Source organism: Thamnophis sirtalis, unplaced genomic scaffold (assembly GCF_051295495.1).
Source record: "Thamnophis sirtalis isolate CommonGarterSnake01/CBP01778 unplaced genomic scaffold, rThaSir2_p1.2 scaffold_1, whole genome shotgun sequence".
Taxonomy (NCBI): Eukaryota; Metazoa; Chordata; class Lepidosauria; order Squamata; family Natricidae; genus Thamnophis; species Thamnophis sirtalis.
The window spans coordinates 92,714,341-92,733,278 of record NW_028261381.1 but is presented as its reverse complement, the minus strand read 5'-3'; the positions used below and the strand labels follow the sequence as shown (position 1 = coordinate 92,733,278).

The 18,938-nt window shown below is 36.0% G+C and overlaps 1 protein-coding gene across 1 annotated transcript in view; it reads left to right on the top strand.

Annotated features, from left to right (window-relative positions):
- GAS2 (growth arrest specific 2) overlaps positions 1-18,938 on the top strand; it is a 126,773-nt gene that overhangs the window by 72,027 nt on the left and 35,808 nt on the right. The window contains exons 5-6 of the mRNA XM_087721399.1: positions 12,701-12,764; positions 16,612-16,756. Of these exons, the coding sequence (XP_087577525.1) occupies positions 12,701-12,764; positions 16,612-16,756 (209 nt within the window). The remainder of the gene's footprint in view (positions 1-12,700; positions 12,765-16,611; positions 16,757-18,938) is intronic.

Sequence of the window (18,938 nt, the reverse complement as noted above, 5' to 3'; positions counted from 1 at the left end):
TAAATTTTGATTTTTATGTTTACATCACAAATGATCAAATATTAACAAAGATGAAATTAGCACCACTGGATAATACTTGCTAGTGCTGTAAAGAATATTTGTGCAGCTTTGAGAACATACTAAATGGCTTTAAAGAATTGCAGATAATTGCTAATCTCATGAATCCAGATACTTTAAAATCAGATTTAATATGCTAATACCATGTTGCTCTGCTTTTCAAATCAAGTTACTATTAATCTACATGAAAACAGAAAGCCAAAGTTGGCTAATATTGAAAAGTTAAGCAGTGTTGGACCTGGGTAGTTATTGGAGAGCAGACCACAAGGATATTCCAAGACCTTGTGTTAATCTGGGAAAGTTTTTTTTGAATAAAAATATTCTGGAAGAAAATGATAAATCACAGCTATAATTTTTGATAAAAATATAGATCCTCAGGGGTTGAGGACATTTTCTTTTGTAAAGTCACAGCAGATGTAAAACTGGCTTGTTGATTTGTATACATAAATCTTTAAATCACTATAATAGTGTAGAATGTTTGGTTCAAGTCATCTGTTCGTTGGTTAAAAAATAACCTGCAGAAATCCAATTCTTTTACATCTCCAGGAGATAGAAATGGATGTTGCTTGTGTCCTTAAATTTGTAACTAGAATTCAACTGAACGTGTGATTTTAAAAATAGTGTATAATCATTTTTAAAATAACAGGATGGAATTACTTTTGCCTCATATTGATGTACTGCTAGCCATTTCATTCAGAAAAAAGGAAGAATCAAATGACAATATCTTGTGCCTTAACTTATATCAGATTTGTACCACAAAGGCACTAGTTCAGGTGAAATCCTCATCTTTGCAGTGTTTTGTGCTCATTTCAATTCTTACAACAGATCTCTTTTGATACAAAATGTAGGACAACTATTTTGATTCAGGATTGCATTTCAGCAGAAGATGAAAAGAACCAATTGTTTGTTTGGCAATGAAATTCAGCTGTTGTAATGGAAGATGAGCCTAATGAATCAACTGGGCTATCATCAAGGGGCTTCTGTTTTCCACCACTCAAAAGGTTTTTGAAGATGTGTAACTCATATCTGAGTTGCAAATAAACTGTTTGTCTTCTGTACTGTACTTCCTTTTCTTACATTTTTGTATGTGAGAATATTGTGTTCGCATTCTGTTCTTCGCTGTCATCATTACTTATGTTGATTACATAATATATATCTATTGACAGCTGTAGTTCTGTTAAATTGTTTTTAAACACACTTATGTGCTAATAAAATTGCAAATTTTGCCCTATTTGCCCTACAAAGCCAGATACATATTTGAAGTTCCCAGAAATCTTCATTAGCAAGATGAAGAATTCAATAGAGTTGTTTTCACTACTTTCATTTAAGGTTTCAAATATCTCTTCAAGCGATTGTTCATTTAGTTTTAATTGATTGTATCCACTTAAGTTTAGTTTTAAAAACCTGTAAGAAGAATATACTTGGATCACATGAAAAAAAAACTTATCCCATCTACTATCTTGTTTCCCATAGTAGCCAATTAATTGCTTTTTCTGACAGTTCTAAATACTGAATTTTATTAGTTTTGATTGCAAATAGTTGCCATGATTAGTAGCTATGTAACTAGATAATCCACTATTTAAAATATTCAGAAGATTAATGGACATGATTTTTGAAATATGTGTCCCTCTCCTGTTACTGAAGTTACTTTCTTAAAAGTAGTCTTAATTTCACTTCTGCTAATGACTGGTTTTCTACTCTACTGCAACCATCTAGAAGTGGGAAAGCTATGAATAATTACACAAATAAATAAATATCTAAGTAGATTCTCAGTCATCATGGTTGTCCCAAAGATGCTTTTTCAAGAGGCAACTAGACTTTGTTTTTTTTTTTCCTTTGAAGATGTTTCACTTCTCATCCAAGAAGCTTCTTCAACCCTAACTCTTGAAAAAGCATTTTTTGGAAAATAATAAATATATTTACTAGACCAAGATAATGTTGAATAAACATTTTAATGATTTTATAGAAGTCATTGTTTGTTTTAGCGTACTATCTTCCAATATGACTTTAAAGAAGCACCCACAGGCTATGCATTATAATAGTCCAAAGTAATTTATTTTATTGCTAGCTTTCCATCAGTTTATGGGATTACAGTACAAGCAAAACTAAGCCTACACATTACTCAGTGACTATACAATAAGCAAACCTTATTGTAGAACCATTCCAAGAGAACTATTTCTCCTGATTGTTTGGAGAAAAGAAGCTGTTTTGGAGTGAACATCTGTTCTTTCAGTTATATATCAGTTCAGTCAATCTCTGAAGAAAGGATAATATTTAATTCCTTAGATATTTTCTAGGAAGACTGTTACAAAAAATTGCATAAAATAGCCAATAGTGTTCAGAATATAATGTCAAAATGGAATTAAGTATACACAGTATCCATTTCTCTTCCATGGGGATTTGGGAGAGATTGGATAAAGAAAATGATTAAACCGTTATTGAAACTAGTGATGGCTGAAATGAAGCACTTTTTTGCATACTAAATCAATACCTGAACACTTATTTTGTGTACTAAAAATGCAAAAGGCTCTTCATTTAAAAGTTAGAGATCTTAATGGCTGCTTTTCAGACAGCTGCTAGCAGATAACAGTGGATGTGGGGCTTAAAAAATCTTACATAAGCTCTTTTCAAGCAATCAGTTATATAAATCAAGCATATACATAGGTGGAAAAGGGAGATGTATGTATATTTCTGCCCTTTATTCTTCCTGAATTCCATACCTTCAGATGAGTTTCTGAAAGGGGAAATGAGCTCACATCACTAAGTATGCATATATCTCTCCATTGAGTTCAGCTCCTTAATAAAACAGTACCACATTATCAGGAGAACATATGCATATTCAAGCAAATAAGAATTACTATGTCTTCTTTGAATGCCAGCTAAATCTGTGGAAGTCAGGGGAGAAAAGGTAGGGCCAAACTGCACATCTCATTCTATAGCCAAATTGAAATCCTCTGCATGCCTGAACAATTGTGATCAACTTCTGAAGTTCCTAAGATGGAACATCATCTGGATATGCAGAAGAAAACAGTCACCCTTTTTATAATTTATTAGGAAAATGCAGGATGATGTCATCATAACTATAAAGATAATCCCATTTAAGACGACAGCCCATTTTTACCATCTTTCTTATTCAGTGGTGGGATTCAACTTGTGTAACAACCCGTTTGATGAGTGCATGTGCATGCAGTGCATTTGAAAACAGCTCTAAAACCTACCTTCTATTGCAGCCCCAGTGAGTAAAACAGCTGAGGCGTGGCAATCCGCTCTGCTGCGCCTATTAGCTGGGCTTCAGACAAAGGAAATATAGGACAAACTAGCGCAGGGCCAGGTGGGTGGGGCCAACTGATCACCGGAACTACTTGTTTGCATGAACCCATCCAAACTGGCTGAATCCCACTTCTGTTTTTATCCCACCTCACTTATTTCCTGCACATGGGGAATATTATAATATCACTCACGGTTGCTATAATTATGCATGGTTGCATAATTCTTATGATGCAGTGCTAGAACTTGTGAACTTAAAAAAAAATCTTCTGTCATTTGAATCCCTTTGAAATATTTCCTTTTGTAGATCTGAGGCCACCTTTGTTAGAGAACTCCCCCCCCCCTTGCCTCCACAAAGTAATTAATTCGGATTTTTCCCCTCACCTTTTCGGAAAAAGAAAGGTGTTTTGAAGAATTTGTTAATTACGGTGTCTCCCATAAAGTGAATTTGGTAGTTCCCAGACAAAGTGGGAGATAGGGTACATCTCCTGAAGTGCCCTGTCACACCTGCTTGTTGATGTTACTTCTCTTTCAGCATCAATCTTTTTTTTAAAAAAAGCTCCTGGTCTTTTTTCATCAGATTACACTTCATTGGATGTTTATGCTACGTTTGGCTTTTAATAAACTATAATTATATTTTTACACATATATTTGGCTTTTCTCACATAAGCCACTAAGAAAATATGATTGAGGGAGGGATATAAGGAAACAAAATCAGCTGAGTTCCAATCAGCTATTTCATTACATGAAGTTTTTTTTTTCTCCAGCTATTTTTCTTCCTTCATTTTTTTCAGTACCCTTTCAGCAGAGGGCTAAATAAATCAATGGTAGCTTGATATCCTTTGACAGATTAAATTCTCCATCTGGAAATTATGTAACAGAAAGTCCCAGTTGTTTGAGGTTTTGTATAGTAATCCATCTTCAATCTATAATAGTAGAATGAAACCCAAAGTGAATCTTCCATAGTTGGGTTAGTTCTTTCAAAGAGCAAAACTAAAAAGGAAAAGATTTCAGTGTGTTATTTTACGAAACAATTTACTTGGCTATCATCTGAGTGATGGAAACCTGAGTAAAATCATTTCCTCAAATGTATTTAATTATCTGGCAACTGAACAATTTAATAAGATGTTTGCTTCTGTTTTACCTTGTTTTATGCTTAAAACATATATTAAAGGGATGACTTCATCACCTTCGGGTGCTTATTTAAATGAAGGAATGGCTTAGTAGATATATTTCCCATTTACAGCACAAATACAAGCTGGAAGAATTTTTTTTAGAAAAAATGATGCTAGACAGTATTCGGTGATGCTGTGGTGTGACGTTACTGAAAATGTGTTGTTTGCAATGATTTATGAAAAACTTCATGACTTTATAGCTCTAGCACTCTGGCAGTTGCCAAGGCAACTTAGCCTTTTCATGAAGAGGTAAGAAACAAGTGTGTAGATGGGTAATGGCATAGAGCAGCGATGGCAAACCTGTTTTGGCTCACATGCCTGCCATAAGTGGGGGGAGTGCAGGGGTGTCATGCGCGGGTGTGCCACACCCATAATGCAATGCGTGACTCCCCCAGTGCGCATGCACACACTATAGGCGTGACACCCCATTTTTGCATGCTTTTTTCACCCTCTCCAGGCTCCAGAGGCTTTATAGGAGCCTGGGGAGGCCAAAAACAGCCTCCCCCACGTCCCCAGAAGCCCTCCGGAGGCTTCAGGGACCTTCATGAGGCTTCCCTGAAGCTTCCAAAGCAGTCAAAACGACCCTCCGAACAAACTGGAAGTGACTTCTGGTTTGCTCGGAGGGTCGTTTTGAGCACTCCGAAGGCTTCAGGGACATTCAGGAGGTTTTCCTGAAGCCTCCGGAGCAGTCAAAACAACCCTCCGAGCAAATGGGAAGTCCATTCCTGAACTTCTGGTTTGTCTGTAGGGTCAGTTTTTTTGTGCTCCGGGGCTTCAGGGAAGCTCATGAAGCCTCTGGAGCGCCTCTGGGGGGTGGGGGAGGCTCCTATAAAGCCTCTGGAGCCTCTGGAGGGTGAAAAATTGCCTTAAAAAAGGGTGAACTCAGCTGGCCAGCGGGCGCATGTGCACTGGCCAGCTGAAAGGGCAATGCCTCATGTGCCCTGACAAATGGCTCCGCGTGACACCTGTGGCAGGCGTGCCATAGGTTCGCCATCACTGGCATAGAGAATGCTTGTTTTAATTCCTCTTTTAGTTCCTGTCTTATTTTCTGTGCTCATTTCCATCATTGTCTTGATTAATCTAATTCTTTTCAACAGCCTTGTCCCACGGTAACTAATGGGTGGAAGAAAGGGAGGGCTTAAGTGATAAATCTCTGAATGATTTTGCATAGATTTGTAAGAGGTTCTTGCTTTCAATAATTAAGCCATGGCATTAGGGCTGCCATTATAATGATCATTTATCTCATTGTGTCAATGTTTCCCACTTGCAAGATATGGGTGTTAATGGATTCAATGACTGCATATTTATGCAGGGAATTTGAAAGATTGGGCCTGGAATCTCTGCTGTTAGAGGCAGCTTTATGTTAGATCTGCAAACAAAACAGCCCAAGATGTCATATAATATAATAAAACCCAATTTGTTCTCTCAAAAGTATGCACTGCACAGGAAGGAAAAAGTGGCACAAAAATTGAACTTCATTTTAAATAGGGCTTGCATTCTATACTTGGCAGTTTCCAGATTTCTTTATTGAATTTCTACTATTTTTAAAATAAATCTATTTGTCAAAATCACTTCATTCTAGAGTCCTTGCCAGCATGACTTTTACTCTAAAACAGGCAAGGAAAAGTCTGACATTATCCATACAATATACAACAAGTTCTCAATTTACATCCATTTGCCTAGTGGCTGTTCATAGTTAAAACTGAACAGCACTGGAAAAAAAAGTGACTTACAACCGGTTCTCGCACTGAAAACTGTTGCAGCACAGGTCACATGATCAAAATTTGGATGCTTAGTAGCTGGCATGCATTTACAATACTGGGAGTTGCAGCATCCTGGTGTCATGTGATCATCATTTACAACTTTTACAGCCATTTTCCAGCAAACAAGGTCAATGGGAAAACCAGAGTTGCTTAACAACCATGTGATTTACTTCACAACTGCAGTAATCATGGCAATAAATGTAGAACCAGGCACAACTCCCTTTAACAAGAACCTTGCTGAACAATGGAAATACTGGTCTCAATTGTTGAAAATCAAGGACTACCTGTATAGTACTTGGGGTAGACAAGTGATTCCAGTCCCAGTCACCAATTGCATCTAGGTCTACTTAATGTATCACAGGATTCTAGTGTCTCAAGCCAGAAATAACTGCCAATTATGCTGTAATATTTGTTGTTGCCTTTTGCTTTTGCTGAGATTTTTCTGAGAAAAAAATGTCTTTTGCTGAGAGTGATATTCAGTGCATGCCTTAATTATTAAAGGGGCAGATTCACACATTAGATACTCGTGAAGCTGAAGTTCATGCAACAATTATAACTATAGAAGCCCTGTCCAAATTTAATTTTAAAAAAGGACATTGGCCTGTTTTATATTAATATTTCAAAGTTGGCCTCTTAATTCCATTCTTGGGATAAATGATAGATTCTGAATATGGGCTTCTTGCTTTTTCTATTGTAATTATGGATAATTCTGCTTATTTTAGGGAGAGAAAAGAAAGGGCTGAGATCATTTAACATGCATTGATACAATATTCGAGGTGAAGCCTGAACAGAGAGGTATAAAAGGCCCTTTTGTCTTATAATTGACATCTTTGTGCCTTTATATTAGCCATACCCAATTTCGAAAGTATGTTGTGCTTTTCCTGTCATAACACATGCTGCAACACACATAGCTATACTCAAATGAACTGAATGTAACTCATGACAGGGTAGGAAATTATGACAGGTTCTACAGTATGTGCCATATGCATATAAATTAAAAGCAGTTGTTGTAATTGCTTAAGTCAGCATGGCTGGTTCAGATCATTGCCTGTTACTTTTATGGAACGTGATCTGTTTGGCCACATATCCTTTCAATTAGACAAATTACTTTCTTTAAAAGATCTTTTGTGACCAAAGATGCAACTAAAATAATCTCTTTGTGGATTATAGAATTGTTTAAATAATCAGGGCCCTGAGCTTCTTTTCCAAATTGTTTCTTTGCAGATTGTTTGCATTAAAAGTTTGTTTTTCTGGCCAACTCGTTCTTAAAGGCATTCTTGGGTTTGTAAATGAGGTTACTATCAGGTCATATAAGAAAGTTCGTTGTTAGCTGGGAATCAGAGAGGAACTAGGAGCATTCCCTCTCCTCCCCTCTTTCCCTGAATGTACAAATATAGGGTTTGATTTGGTTTGATTTTGATTTTAATTTGAATTGCACCTTGAGGCAAGGTTGAAGTGAGTTCCAGAGATACCTTGGGAGGAATGAACACATAAACAGATTCAAAAAAATAGGTGCTAAATCCCTCTTGAAGTAAGGAACTAATCACAAATTTTAAACTCCAACCTCATGTGTTTACACTCATACATGTACACACACACAACACCCCACCTTCCCCCCTATGTGTATCTGTCTCTGTGTGGAACACTTTGTTAAAACATGCCATTGAGTTTTCACTATGACATGAGAAAAATTGTAGGTTTATTTCACACATAAGTTGATCAAATGAGCAGGGAGCAGTTGCCTCAATTGTTTTTCTATTTCATAGACTAACTCCAGGGAGACACCTATCTTTTTCTCTGGCAGTGTTACATTGACATTTGCCCAGTAGAATATATTCCAGATGTTCCTATTCAAAATAATCTGAAGACTGTATCAATGTAGCTGTAGCTGTTTATATCCTGTGCAGTAAATACACAGAAATACATGAAAATCAAAATGCATCCACTAAGTATATATAATTTCTAAACCACTGATGTTCAGTATATTTTGGATGTTACACAGCATAGGATTTACTCTAGCATTTGTTCTTACAATAGATACGTTTGCTGCTTATGTATTTTTCAGAAGCTTATGATCTGATTGAAATGCCTTGATAGATGAAATGTACACATTAAAAGTGATGACAGGCCATTCAGTTTGTTCACATTTGTAGTCATTAACCATTAGATCCAGCTCTCACAATTGGTGACAAATTATGAGAGTTCTTGTAGTGAATATCTGAAGGGCATGACAAAGAACCAAGTCCCTGGCATTTCCTTAAAGGCAAAGGAATGATGCATTAGACAAGAAAAGTGTTGTAATCAATGGCATTAAGAAGGAGTTAAGATGAGAAGGAAACCAAAGAGGAACAGTCTGCAAAACACCATTAACTTTTTTCAATTGCCCGTGGCACTGGTTACATGACAGAATTGAATATATTTTATTGCAGATATAAAACATAGAAGAGTTTTACCTTGCAGCATTTGTTGTCTGGTGTTCAATACCTATCTTTCCCTGTTTATCATTAATTCTGATGACCTAGGGAACAGAAGGTGGGAGATCAGCCTACAGAACTCCCACCTGTAATATTGCAAAACTTGGTTATTGTTGTGCAAGAAAACAAGGAAAAAGCAAAGAAAAAGATCTTGGTTTCTTATACATCACTTATTCTTTATGGTTCAAACTTTTTTTTTCTTTTTACAAACTATGAGGAATTTGAGTATTGTGTGGGTGGTTGCTATCAACTGCCAAAGCCTCCTTCTAAAGTACAACAGTATTTTTTAACTGACAATTGATGGTTCTGTGTGCACTTGCTTTGTAAACATGCCATCCTCTATTTTCAAATAAGTGTGACTTTCCTGTGTTGTTTAATGGTTATAGGATATGGAGGCAATCAACCTTCATCTTTTTCTTCAAGGATTCTACTGAGCAAGAAAAGGGTTTGCCTTTTAGCTATGCTAAGCATGCTATAATATATGTGATTTATTTTTGGAGTGCTTCACAATATTTTTTCCCTCCATCACTAGTTCTTGTGACACTTATGCATACCTATGGCATACCTACATGTGACTGATTCAGACTCATTTTGATGCAACACACAGCAGGACTTTTACTACATAAGTGGACCTGCTCCTCATTTACAGTCTGCTTTAAATAAAAAACCACCCCTTATGATGAATCATTTTCACCCTTACAACATTGGAATAAAAACTACACCATGAGTTATCAGTTTTCTGCAACTGTGACTTCTTTCCAACCTGTTATGTCTTCCAATCATATGTGATGGTCCACTGATGCAGCAAGTATCCTGTGGAAGTGACACTGAATCTAATGGGCCTAGATTGACTTACTTTGTTATTCTACCTTGCATGGCACCTAATCCTAGACTTATGGTTAAATGTGCACTGTAAAATAAAAATAAGAGTAATACATAGTAAAAGCATGGTCATGCTTGCCAACAGTGCATGCGCCTCTCATTTGGTGCCTTATAAATTTGTAAGAATGCCGTGTGTATTTATCATTAGGATTCAGTGACATTTTCTCAATTGTCAGTTGTTTGCTTCATAGTGTTGCCATCTATAAAGAGCTGAGGTGGCGCAGTGGGTAGAGTGCAGTACTGCAGGCCACTTCAGCTGACTGCTAGTTCAGTGGTTCAAATCTCACCGGCTCAAGGTTGACTCAGCCTTCCATCCTTCCGAGGTGGGTAAAATGAGGACCCAGATTGTTGGGGGTGATATGCTGACTCTGTAAACCGCTTAGAGAGGGCTGAAAGCCCTATGAAGCGGTATATAAGTCTAACTGCTATTGCTATTGCTATCTAAAAGTTCAAATTATATCATTTGGAAGTTCTGCCCATGGTGAAACTCACTTATGAGTAGAAGTGTATTCCATTTCTTACTGTGGTGACCAAGCTAATCGATTAATCCAGCGCCTTTGCTTTGGAATTACATTTTCAATGTAATTTTTTGAAATTGCAATTTAGAAGTCTTTGTTTCAGCAGGTGGCAAGTCTGAGGTGTGCAATTGGCTTTCCAAAGCAGCAAATGAATTAATTAATTCTCCTCCCTCCCAGTTGCATCAGAATAAGTCTTTATTTTTATTCTGTCTATGTCTTCCACAAAGTTTGCTTGAACTATTCACAGTTTTGTGTTTCTTACTGTGATTTGTTTACTGTACATTTTTATTTGTGTGATTGCATAAACAATGAATCTTTAATGTTATTTAAAGTTAGCCACCCTCAACTGATATAGATTGTTTGCAATGTGGCATTATACAATTTAAGCATAATACAAGATACAAGAAAGGATCAACACCTGCAACTAAGTGAACAATATTTAGAAAAGCTAATAGCATTTCTACTGTATATGAGATAAGTGAAGGTTTCATAGGAAATAATCATTAAGGATTGAAAGATAAGTTCTACATGCTAGGTTTTGGGCAAAAAATGAGTATCTCATTCAACCTGAAAGCAAACTCCTCCTTGCTGGTTGATTTTAATGATGTTTCTAAGTAATACACAATCTTCTGTCTCCTAACTTAATAATTAATTTGCTTTTACCTTCACTAATTAATATGACCTAATTAAACTTACTGGGTATCTGGGTTATTCATTACCTTTAATTGCTCTACTTTCTTCATAGTGTATAAGCACTGTATTTTTATAGCAAATCCTTAATTTTTGTATATACCAAGCTTAAATCCTTTTGGAAATTAAGCTGCAAACTGTACAGACATTTTTTTTGAATATAAATCTGAGTGTATAACAAGAGCAAGTACATCTGAAAGTAATTATTTTCATGAACATGGTTGTATAACTTGCATAGGTACCACATTTTTATTTGTTTGTAACTGGAGTTTTGTCAAAGTCATAAGAAGGTACTTTTTAATTTAATATGCCTAATATCAAGGAAGATAAGAATAATGTAATTTAGCTTTTAAAGATTATGGCATTTCATAGATAGAAAGAATAATTCTAGTTCCACAAAATGCAAAACAGTAAGTATACATTTCTATAATAATAACAATTCTTCTCACCACTTATTTTATTCAAGAGGTGCTGTAGAGCAGTGGTCTCCAACCTTGGCAACTTTAAGACCTGTGGACTTCAACTCCCAGAGTTCCTCAGCCAGCTTTCCTTTGCTGGCTGAGGAACTCTGGGAGTTGAAGTCCACAGGTCTTAAAGTTGCCAAGATTGGAGACCACTGCTCTAGATAATCAGGAACAATAGTCTTGCTTTCATATACACTATGGCATCACATTCTTAACATAGCATGAACTTTTTAAAATGGTTGAATATTGTCTATATTGTCCTATTTGCTCTAATAACCATTACACTGTTTGACATTGTTCATCATGAAATGAGATGTAGCCAGATTGCTGTGACCCAAATGCAGAGAAACAAATTAATTTGCATCTGCAAATGAACATTTTTTTTAGGAACCAACTTTTATTCCTTCATATTGTCCAGTTAGCACCTCTGTCATTTCTTAAAATGTTATATTACTTTAAAAACTTGAAGTTTTTTTTTAAAATATCCCATAGGATATTTCAGAATTAATTTATGTTAAAGAGTATTTTAATATGTACATTAATTTATGTGTACCATATGAGTCAGTTTCCAAGGACTTTTCCCATTTTGACCTTAGTAGGGTGATTGCTGCCAACCCATCAAATCATAGAACGTTCAAAGACATGAAATGTCTGTGAAAAGCAAATTGGTGATTTTTGTTTCACATGCTATTCCATAAAACTGCCTAAACAAAACTTTTAAATTTGCAAAAGCAATTATCTTAATACTTTGGAAACCAAAGAATATAACTTTGAAATCATTCTGTGCCAGACTAAATTATTTCAAACACACTTTATTCTCCAAATCCCCTCCTTCATTTATGTAAAGATCTTATTAGTTGTAGCCTACTTATTGTACAGTATGTTTCAAAGAGTGACTAGTTATATGTTTGTTATATATAACGGTTTTTTTTAAAAAAATGCATACATATAGTTTGTTGATCACATTATAGAAATCACTAAATCCATTAGCACCTTTGAATTTTATTCTACAATCCTTTTTTTCAATTTGAAATATCTAAGAATCTTAATTTAGGGCTGCCACTCTGGAAGGAAAAAATGACTTACTCATAATTGATTAATTAATGAATTAATCATTTATATCAATTTACTGAGGAATAGAGGGTTTAAAAAAACACTATTAATTTCTCATCTTTAATGAAGCCTGCATGTTTCACATCAGATGTCATCTGGCAAGAGTTGTCTTCTTCTAGGACAGCTCATGCCATCCAGATCTTAATTTTTCAATAAACTGTTGTGGGTTTACTGTCATTTATCTGTGCCAGCCATTCAATCCTATAGTTTAGGATTCAACATATTACAAGCATGTATCATTAAGTGCTTCTAATGCCTTTGCCATAAATACTTTTTGTCTCCAATTTGCTTTTACAGTCCTCCACAAGCAGCCCAGAGAAGTGTGCCTTTGTTTGCTTGAGCTTGGAAGGATTGCAGCCAGGTAGGCAAACTTACTTAAAGAATGAGCAAGAATGTCACCCTTGGCAGCAGGAGAAATGGAGAGAATTAGTGGTTCAGTGCACTGTCAAACTAACATTTATACTAGTCTGGGTCAAAGCAAAGGTCCAACTATTAGTACATGTAGAGCATATTGGGGGCAGTTGTTCAAACAAAACAGTCAAGGTTTTATTTTATTTTTTAAAAAAAGAAGTGATAGAGCTTGTATGTCATTTCAAAAAGCTGAAAAAAAATCATCCTGAAAAAAAATGTGTAATAGATTCCTCCATAGAGTATTTGACGTGTTCATGGCAGAGTATTTGCTTCAATAACTGGGATCTTTTTGCTTTGGGTCATTATTGTAAACAGTAATATGGCAATCTGTGTTTGCATCATCATCCTCTTCTTCATATGAAGTGTGTTGTTTTTTTTCAGTCTGCTCCAGCACAAGTAAAACCAAGTTGGCTTCTTTTGTGGCGAAGTAGTTAAGCCATTAATGACAGGAGATGAAAAATAAATGTTATTACAGTGCTAACAGCAAAAGGTTAGGAAAAAGAGCAGAAATGATGGAGATGCAAAATAAGTTGCAAATAAGCCCAACTTGATTTTTTTTTTATGTTTGCAAAGTTTGACAGAACACAGAGCAAACTTTCAAACGTTGGGTCTGTGGATGATAATGCTGTTCCAGACTGGATAGGGAAGTAAGAAAAATTCACACCATTATCTCAACAAAGGCCCAACCTTTGATGTAAGAGTTTTGCAGGCATGCCAGCTCCCGTGGTGGGCTGAACTCTTGTAGTACCATGCATATGCTGAGGGGGTAAGGCAGACACCCCCATTGCCTTTAGTACTTCAAGTGAAAATATGTGACAGAAAGAACAGCAGATAATATTAACCAACAATAGAAATATAAACAGACCAAAAGATAACACTGTGAAGAAGGCAAAATGTATGCCTATCAAGATAAATCATGAATGACCCAGGGGTAATTTCAGTCTAAGTGTATAAGGTTTAGTAAAATGTAGATGTGGTTAGAAGGCTACATAAACTCGTTGCATTAAAATAATTTCTTTTTATATTTAAAAACTGCTCTATTAAAGCTGCCATGCTTGAGAAAATCGGGTGTGGGCAAAAATTGGGTTTCTGTCTGTGGCCATTGTCTCCATAAGGAAATAAACTTGTTTACCCTACCCTTTTCACGAAATGCATTTTATGAAATTAAGGCTTTTCATATAGAGAACATGAAATTCTAAACAGAATGGAGGCATCTTATGCAATGGAATACTTCCATTATTTTGCACTTATAGGGAACTCAAAAGGGAAGAAAAAGAATCCAGAGATGTCTTTTAGATCCCTAGAGGGTCCTAGAGTAAAGAATATTAATTCTCAGAAGAAGTATATAAAGTGAGAAACTCCTCCCTAGTGCATACTTTCCTTCCAGGTCCATTAGGCTTGCAAAATCCAGAATTTATTGTTAACTAGTTGAAAACCCGGCATTGCCTGGGTATTTATAGACATCAAAGTATTTCTCTGACAGGGAGCCATTGAGACAGGATTTTATTCCACCTACTCCCATGCCCATCATCCCTGCTCTCTCCTTTCCCCCTCCCATGCCCTCCTCTTTCCTACCCTGTCTATGATCCTGGCCCTTTGCCCCAAATCCATCAGGCATTTCCCCATTGGTCCACTGGAGAGCGAACATCATGGCTGGCTTTCCAGAGGAAACTGTGAAGGAACTGACATCATAAACAATTGCTGCTCTAGCACGCTGCGCTCGCTCTTCTTAAAGGCCCAGGCTCTCCCTTCCCCCTCCCATGACATCAAAAATAATTGCTGCTCTAGGAGACTACACTCACTCTCCTTAACGGCCCAGGCATTCTAGAGTTATGCACACACACAGAAACACATACATACCCAGGGGTGTCTTATCCCCCTCCCCAGTATTTTTTTCCAGTGGATAAGCCATCCATACCAAGTGTGGTTGAAATTACTCAAGGTGTTCCAGAGTTGTGCTGGAATATACATGTATGCACACATGCACAAATGCACACATGCACACATGCATGCATGCATACATACATACATACATACATACATACATACATATATACATACATACATTTTAGATAAAAGATGATAGATAGATAGATAGATAGATAGATAGATAGATAGATAGATAGATAGATAGATAGATAGATAGATAGATAGATAGAAAATAGATAGAAGATAGAAGAAGATTGCTACTGTTTCCTGGTGATATATGGACACATATTTTGTTTCTTGACCTTTATCTGATGACAATGTAGAGTTCTTCTAGAGAAATATCTCTCATCCAGCCTAACAATTTTATTCTATATTCTCCCATTTTGTCAAACATAATAATTGTTTCTAATTGTTTCCAGTCCTATATACAATTGATAAATCTGTATTTTTAATTATTTTGATCTTTGCTCTCTCTTCTCCATTTGACTTTTCCACTAAAAATAACTATAAAGGAGTTTATACTTTGCTGGCATTACTTTCAAGTGAATAGTTTCTAATCCAACCATATTAAAAAAAGTAATACATTACAAAAATAATAATTGAATGATCAGAGTTGAATAATCAAATTTTCATATCAATTTAATCTTCATTTAGTGTGTATCAAGATATAAGCATATGTAGATGTAGTACCATTTAATGTAAATCACTGGAACAAAATAAGGGTAATAGCTAGGCTGGGGGAAAGCACTCTTAAGCCATGAAATAGGATACATTGTATTATAAGATGTTGAAGTGGAAGAGAAAATGGATTTGAATTCACTTGAAGAGCACAGAAGCTATATTTGATTTCTAAGTGTATAGTCAGGGTCCAATGGGAAAAGCATAATTTATGGCCTCTCAGCATCTGCGTGTCTGTACTAGATGCATTATTAAAAATCTGGTGTCTGGAATTAGAAAAAGAAAAGCCAATGTGGTAAATTTGACTTGGATCTTCACTGCATAACAAACAGCACTGACATTTTTATATTAGATATATCTGAATTCTCTACAAATTAGAAAAAAAATATTTCCACTGTCTCATAGTGTAGCACTGTCTTTCCAATATATCACTGTCTTCTTTCCTGCACCTGCATAATGGCTAGTAATTTTGAGCCTCAATATTTCTGGAAAATCTGAAAGAGGAAAATCTTAAGGCTATGAATTGCTCCTTAATCCCAGAAAGAATGGAAGCGTGCCCAATAGCTTTGTCCAATGCAACAAGACCAGTTATGCAATAAATGCTGCAATGAAAGTAAGTCGTGCCTTTTGACCAAGGGTACTTCCAGATGATCAGCCATTACAACCACAGATTTTTATTATTTCAATTTGCTTGAAAGGTTCAGATTGTTCTGACAATTTCAAATCATTTGGAAATTGGAACAATCAGCTTTTCTCTGTTGACCAGCCAGTCAAGCTGGTATTCACTTGACTTTATATCATGATCACATGCAACCAGTGATGGCATTGTGGGGTCATAAGGGAAAGGCTCATCTCTAGTGATGGAATTATCTGGAAGAGCCCTCTATGAAGAAGAACAATTAAGACTTTCTGAGTAAATTCAGGGCTGTATAAATACAATATGACTGTGCCCGAAGTCCAAAATTAATTGGTAATGTTAATATATCATGTAAGATTGTGTTAATACCAATACAGTAGTTGCCTTTCCCCAGGCCTACCCTCAGAACTAATGCAGGCCTAGGGATTTATTTTAAGCAAGAATTTCTAATGTGATTTTTAGAAGGTTGTTTTTTCCCCACAATTTTCAGCAATTGATGTCAATATGATGTAACTGATTGATAAGTCCAGGGTTCAATCTATCCTTTTAAAAGGTTTGGTGTAGAGCCTTCTGGATTGATAAAGCTGGAGAAAGAGATTGAACAAGAAGAGACACTTTCAACTCCTCTTCCTTCTCCTTCCCCTTCCCCGACAAAGTCACCTGGCAAAAAGAGCACAGGAAAACTTCTGGATGATGCAGTAAGTTTTTTTTTTTTGTTATACCTCTTAAGAGTTATATTTTGTTATACTGTACCTCCTAGGACCTTATTTGTTCAACTTCAGTCTCCTCCAATCTAAAATATTTGACGGTACTATTTGGGAATTTTGAAAGCTGCAGCTCTACACATTTGAAGCTTACACATCTGATTCTTAAGTATTTTGTTTCCCAAATTTGAATAGCATACATATGCACATACACAGTAATTCACAGTAGTGAACTAAATAAACACATGTAAAAACTTAGTGGAAATTTATTTCAAATGAGGGACTGATTAAAAACATGTTGATAACAGTAAGGCATAGTGAAGTTTTTACAATACTGAACCATTTGTTACTAACTGCATACTAATGGAATGGAATGGAATGGAATGGAATGGAAGCATTGTCCATTTCCAAATTACCTCAGTGATGTACAGTGAAATCAAACAAAATGCAAAATACAATGCAATAAAATTATAAAAGAAAGGGAATAAGGAATAAGAGGAAGAATATAGATATATTTTCTCACAGGATGTTAAAGGCTGTTTTCTACAAAGGATCATAACAGTAAGATTCAGGGACTTGATCTTATAAGATATTTATACAGAGTCATTTTTCAGATATTCTGAAATATAGATGTTGGAGATGACAGACATAGTAATAGGATTCTAGTCACTATATTCCTCCCAGATCCTCTTCATGTGCTTTAAAATTCAAAAGAGAGCAAGGTGTCTGCTGTATCGTAGACTGGGAGCATGTAAATGTGAGTAGATAAATAGTTACCATTTCAGTGGGAAGGTAACAGTATTTGGTGTGCCTCAGGATATAGTCATGCTGGCCATATGACTATGGAAATGACTTTAGACAACACTGGGTCTCTGAGTTCTAGAAACAGAGATAAGCACCTCTAGAGTTTACCATGTAGTTTTTAAAGATTTTGTTCATTATTTAATATTATTATTTTATTGTCATTGAATCAAGGCTTGATATCACTGGACTATCTAGCCCAATATTCTGTTGCTGCCTATGTCAGTTTGCATGGTATTTTACAGAGAATGAAGCAGGTGGATCTGTAGAAGACTTAAAGAGAAGCAGAAGAAGAAAGGAAATGAAGTAACTTTGTTAACAAGAACTATAAAGCAGCTCCCCCAGCTAGTCGCATTCAAACGTGATAGACTTCATTGCTTATCTTGGCTGCAGACATGAAGGCTTCCAATATGAGCCCAATATAACTAGTTAGCATCTCAAGAAATGTGCTTCAATGTTCTTTTAAGAAGGTATTGAATAGGATTTTGAAGGATATGATGTCTAATAGGTGTTCAGGGATCAACTTAGAACATTTAAAATTACAAGGAATACTTTTTTGGGATGCTGAAGAGCTTTGAAAAATGGAAGGTGGAATTGGAAAAGTACAGGCAATTTATGTGGAGAGATGAAGAAGAATCTGAGGTCATGCAGAGTTTTGAATAGAATGACTAAGAGCTTATGCTAGATTCATATTTTGAATCTACCTGGCAGTGGTTTCAGAGTCTTAAGGTTTCCTCTTTTTCTTTTTCATCTCTCTAAAACAGCCTTGAAATCTAGGACTTTCTTCATGCAGCCAATTTGGGTATTTATTGTAATAGAATCATACTTCTTGTTCAGTTCACACGCCAGTCTTCTCTTATACAAGCAGAACCATGATAAACCATGTTCTAGAGAACGAAGAGTTAAATGGAAAGTAAGAATGGCACTTTTAAAAGAACCTGTTTCTATGGCAACTCCTATATCGCAGGGTAGAAGTGTAGCTACCGGCCTGGGAATTACAAAGCACTCCTTAAAAGCCCCTGTGCCACATAAGAGCTATAATGAGCAGATAGAATTTGGTGTATAATTTGTTGAAATGCAAACTTTCTTAGGGTCAGCACTTTTCCCCCCTTCCTGCGTCTTTAACTTTTCAAACTCTCTCACTATGGCTGTCAGAGAAAAATAGAGGCAGAGGTAATGCATAGCAATGAAAAGACATTATTCTCGCAGGAGAGGAGAAAAGGAGGAGAAAAATAGGAATATGGTAGCCTTTCCCAACTTACTTCCTGCTAAGAAGTTGCACTGTAAGTCTCATCATTCCTGCTTGCATGGTCCTGATGCCTCCTGGTGATAAAAATGAAACGCATCCTATCTGAAGAGTAACAGGTAAAAAGGT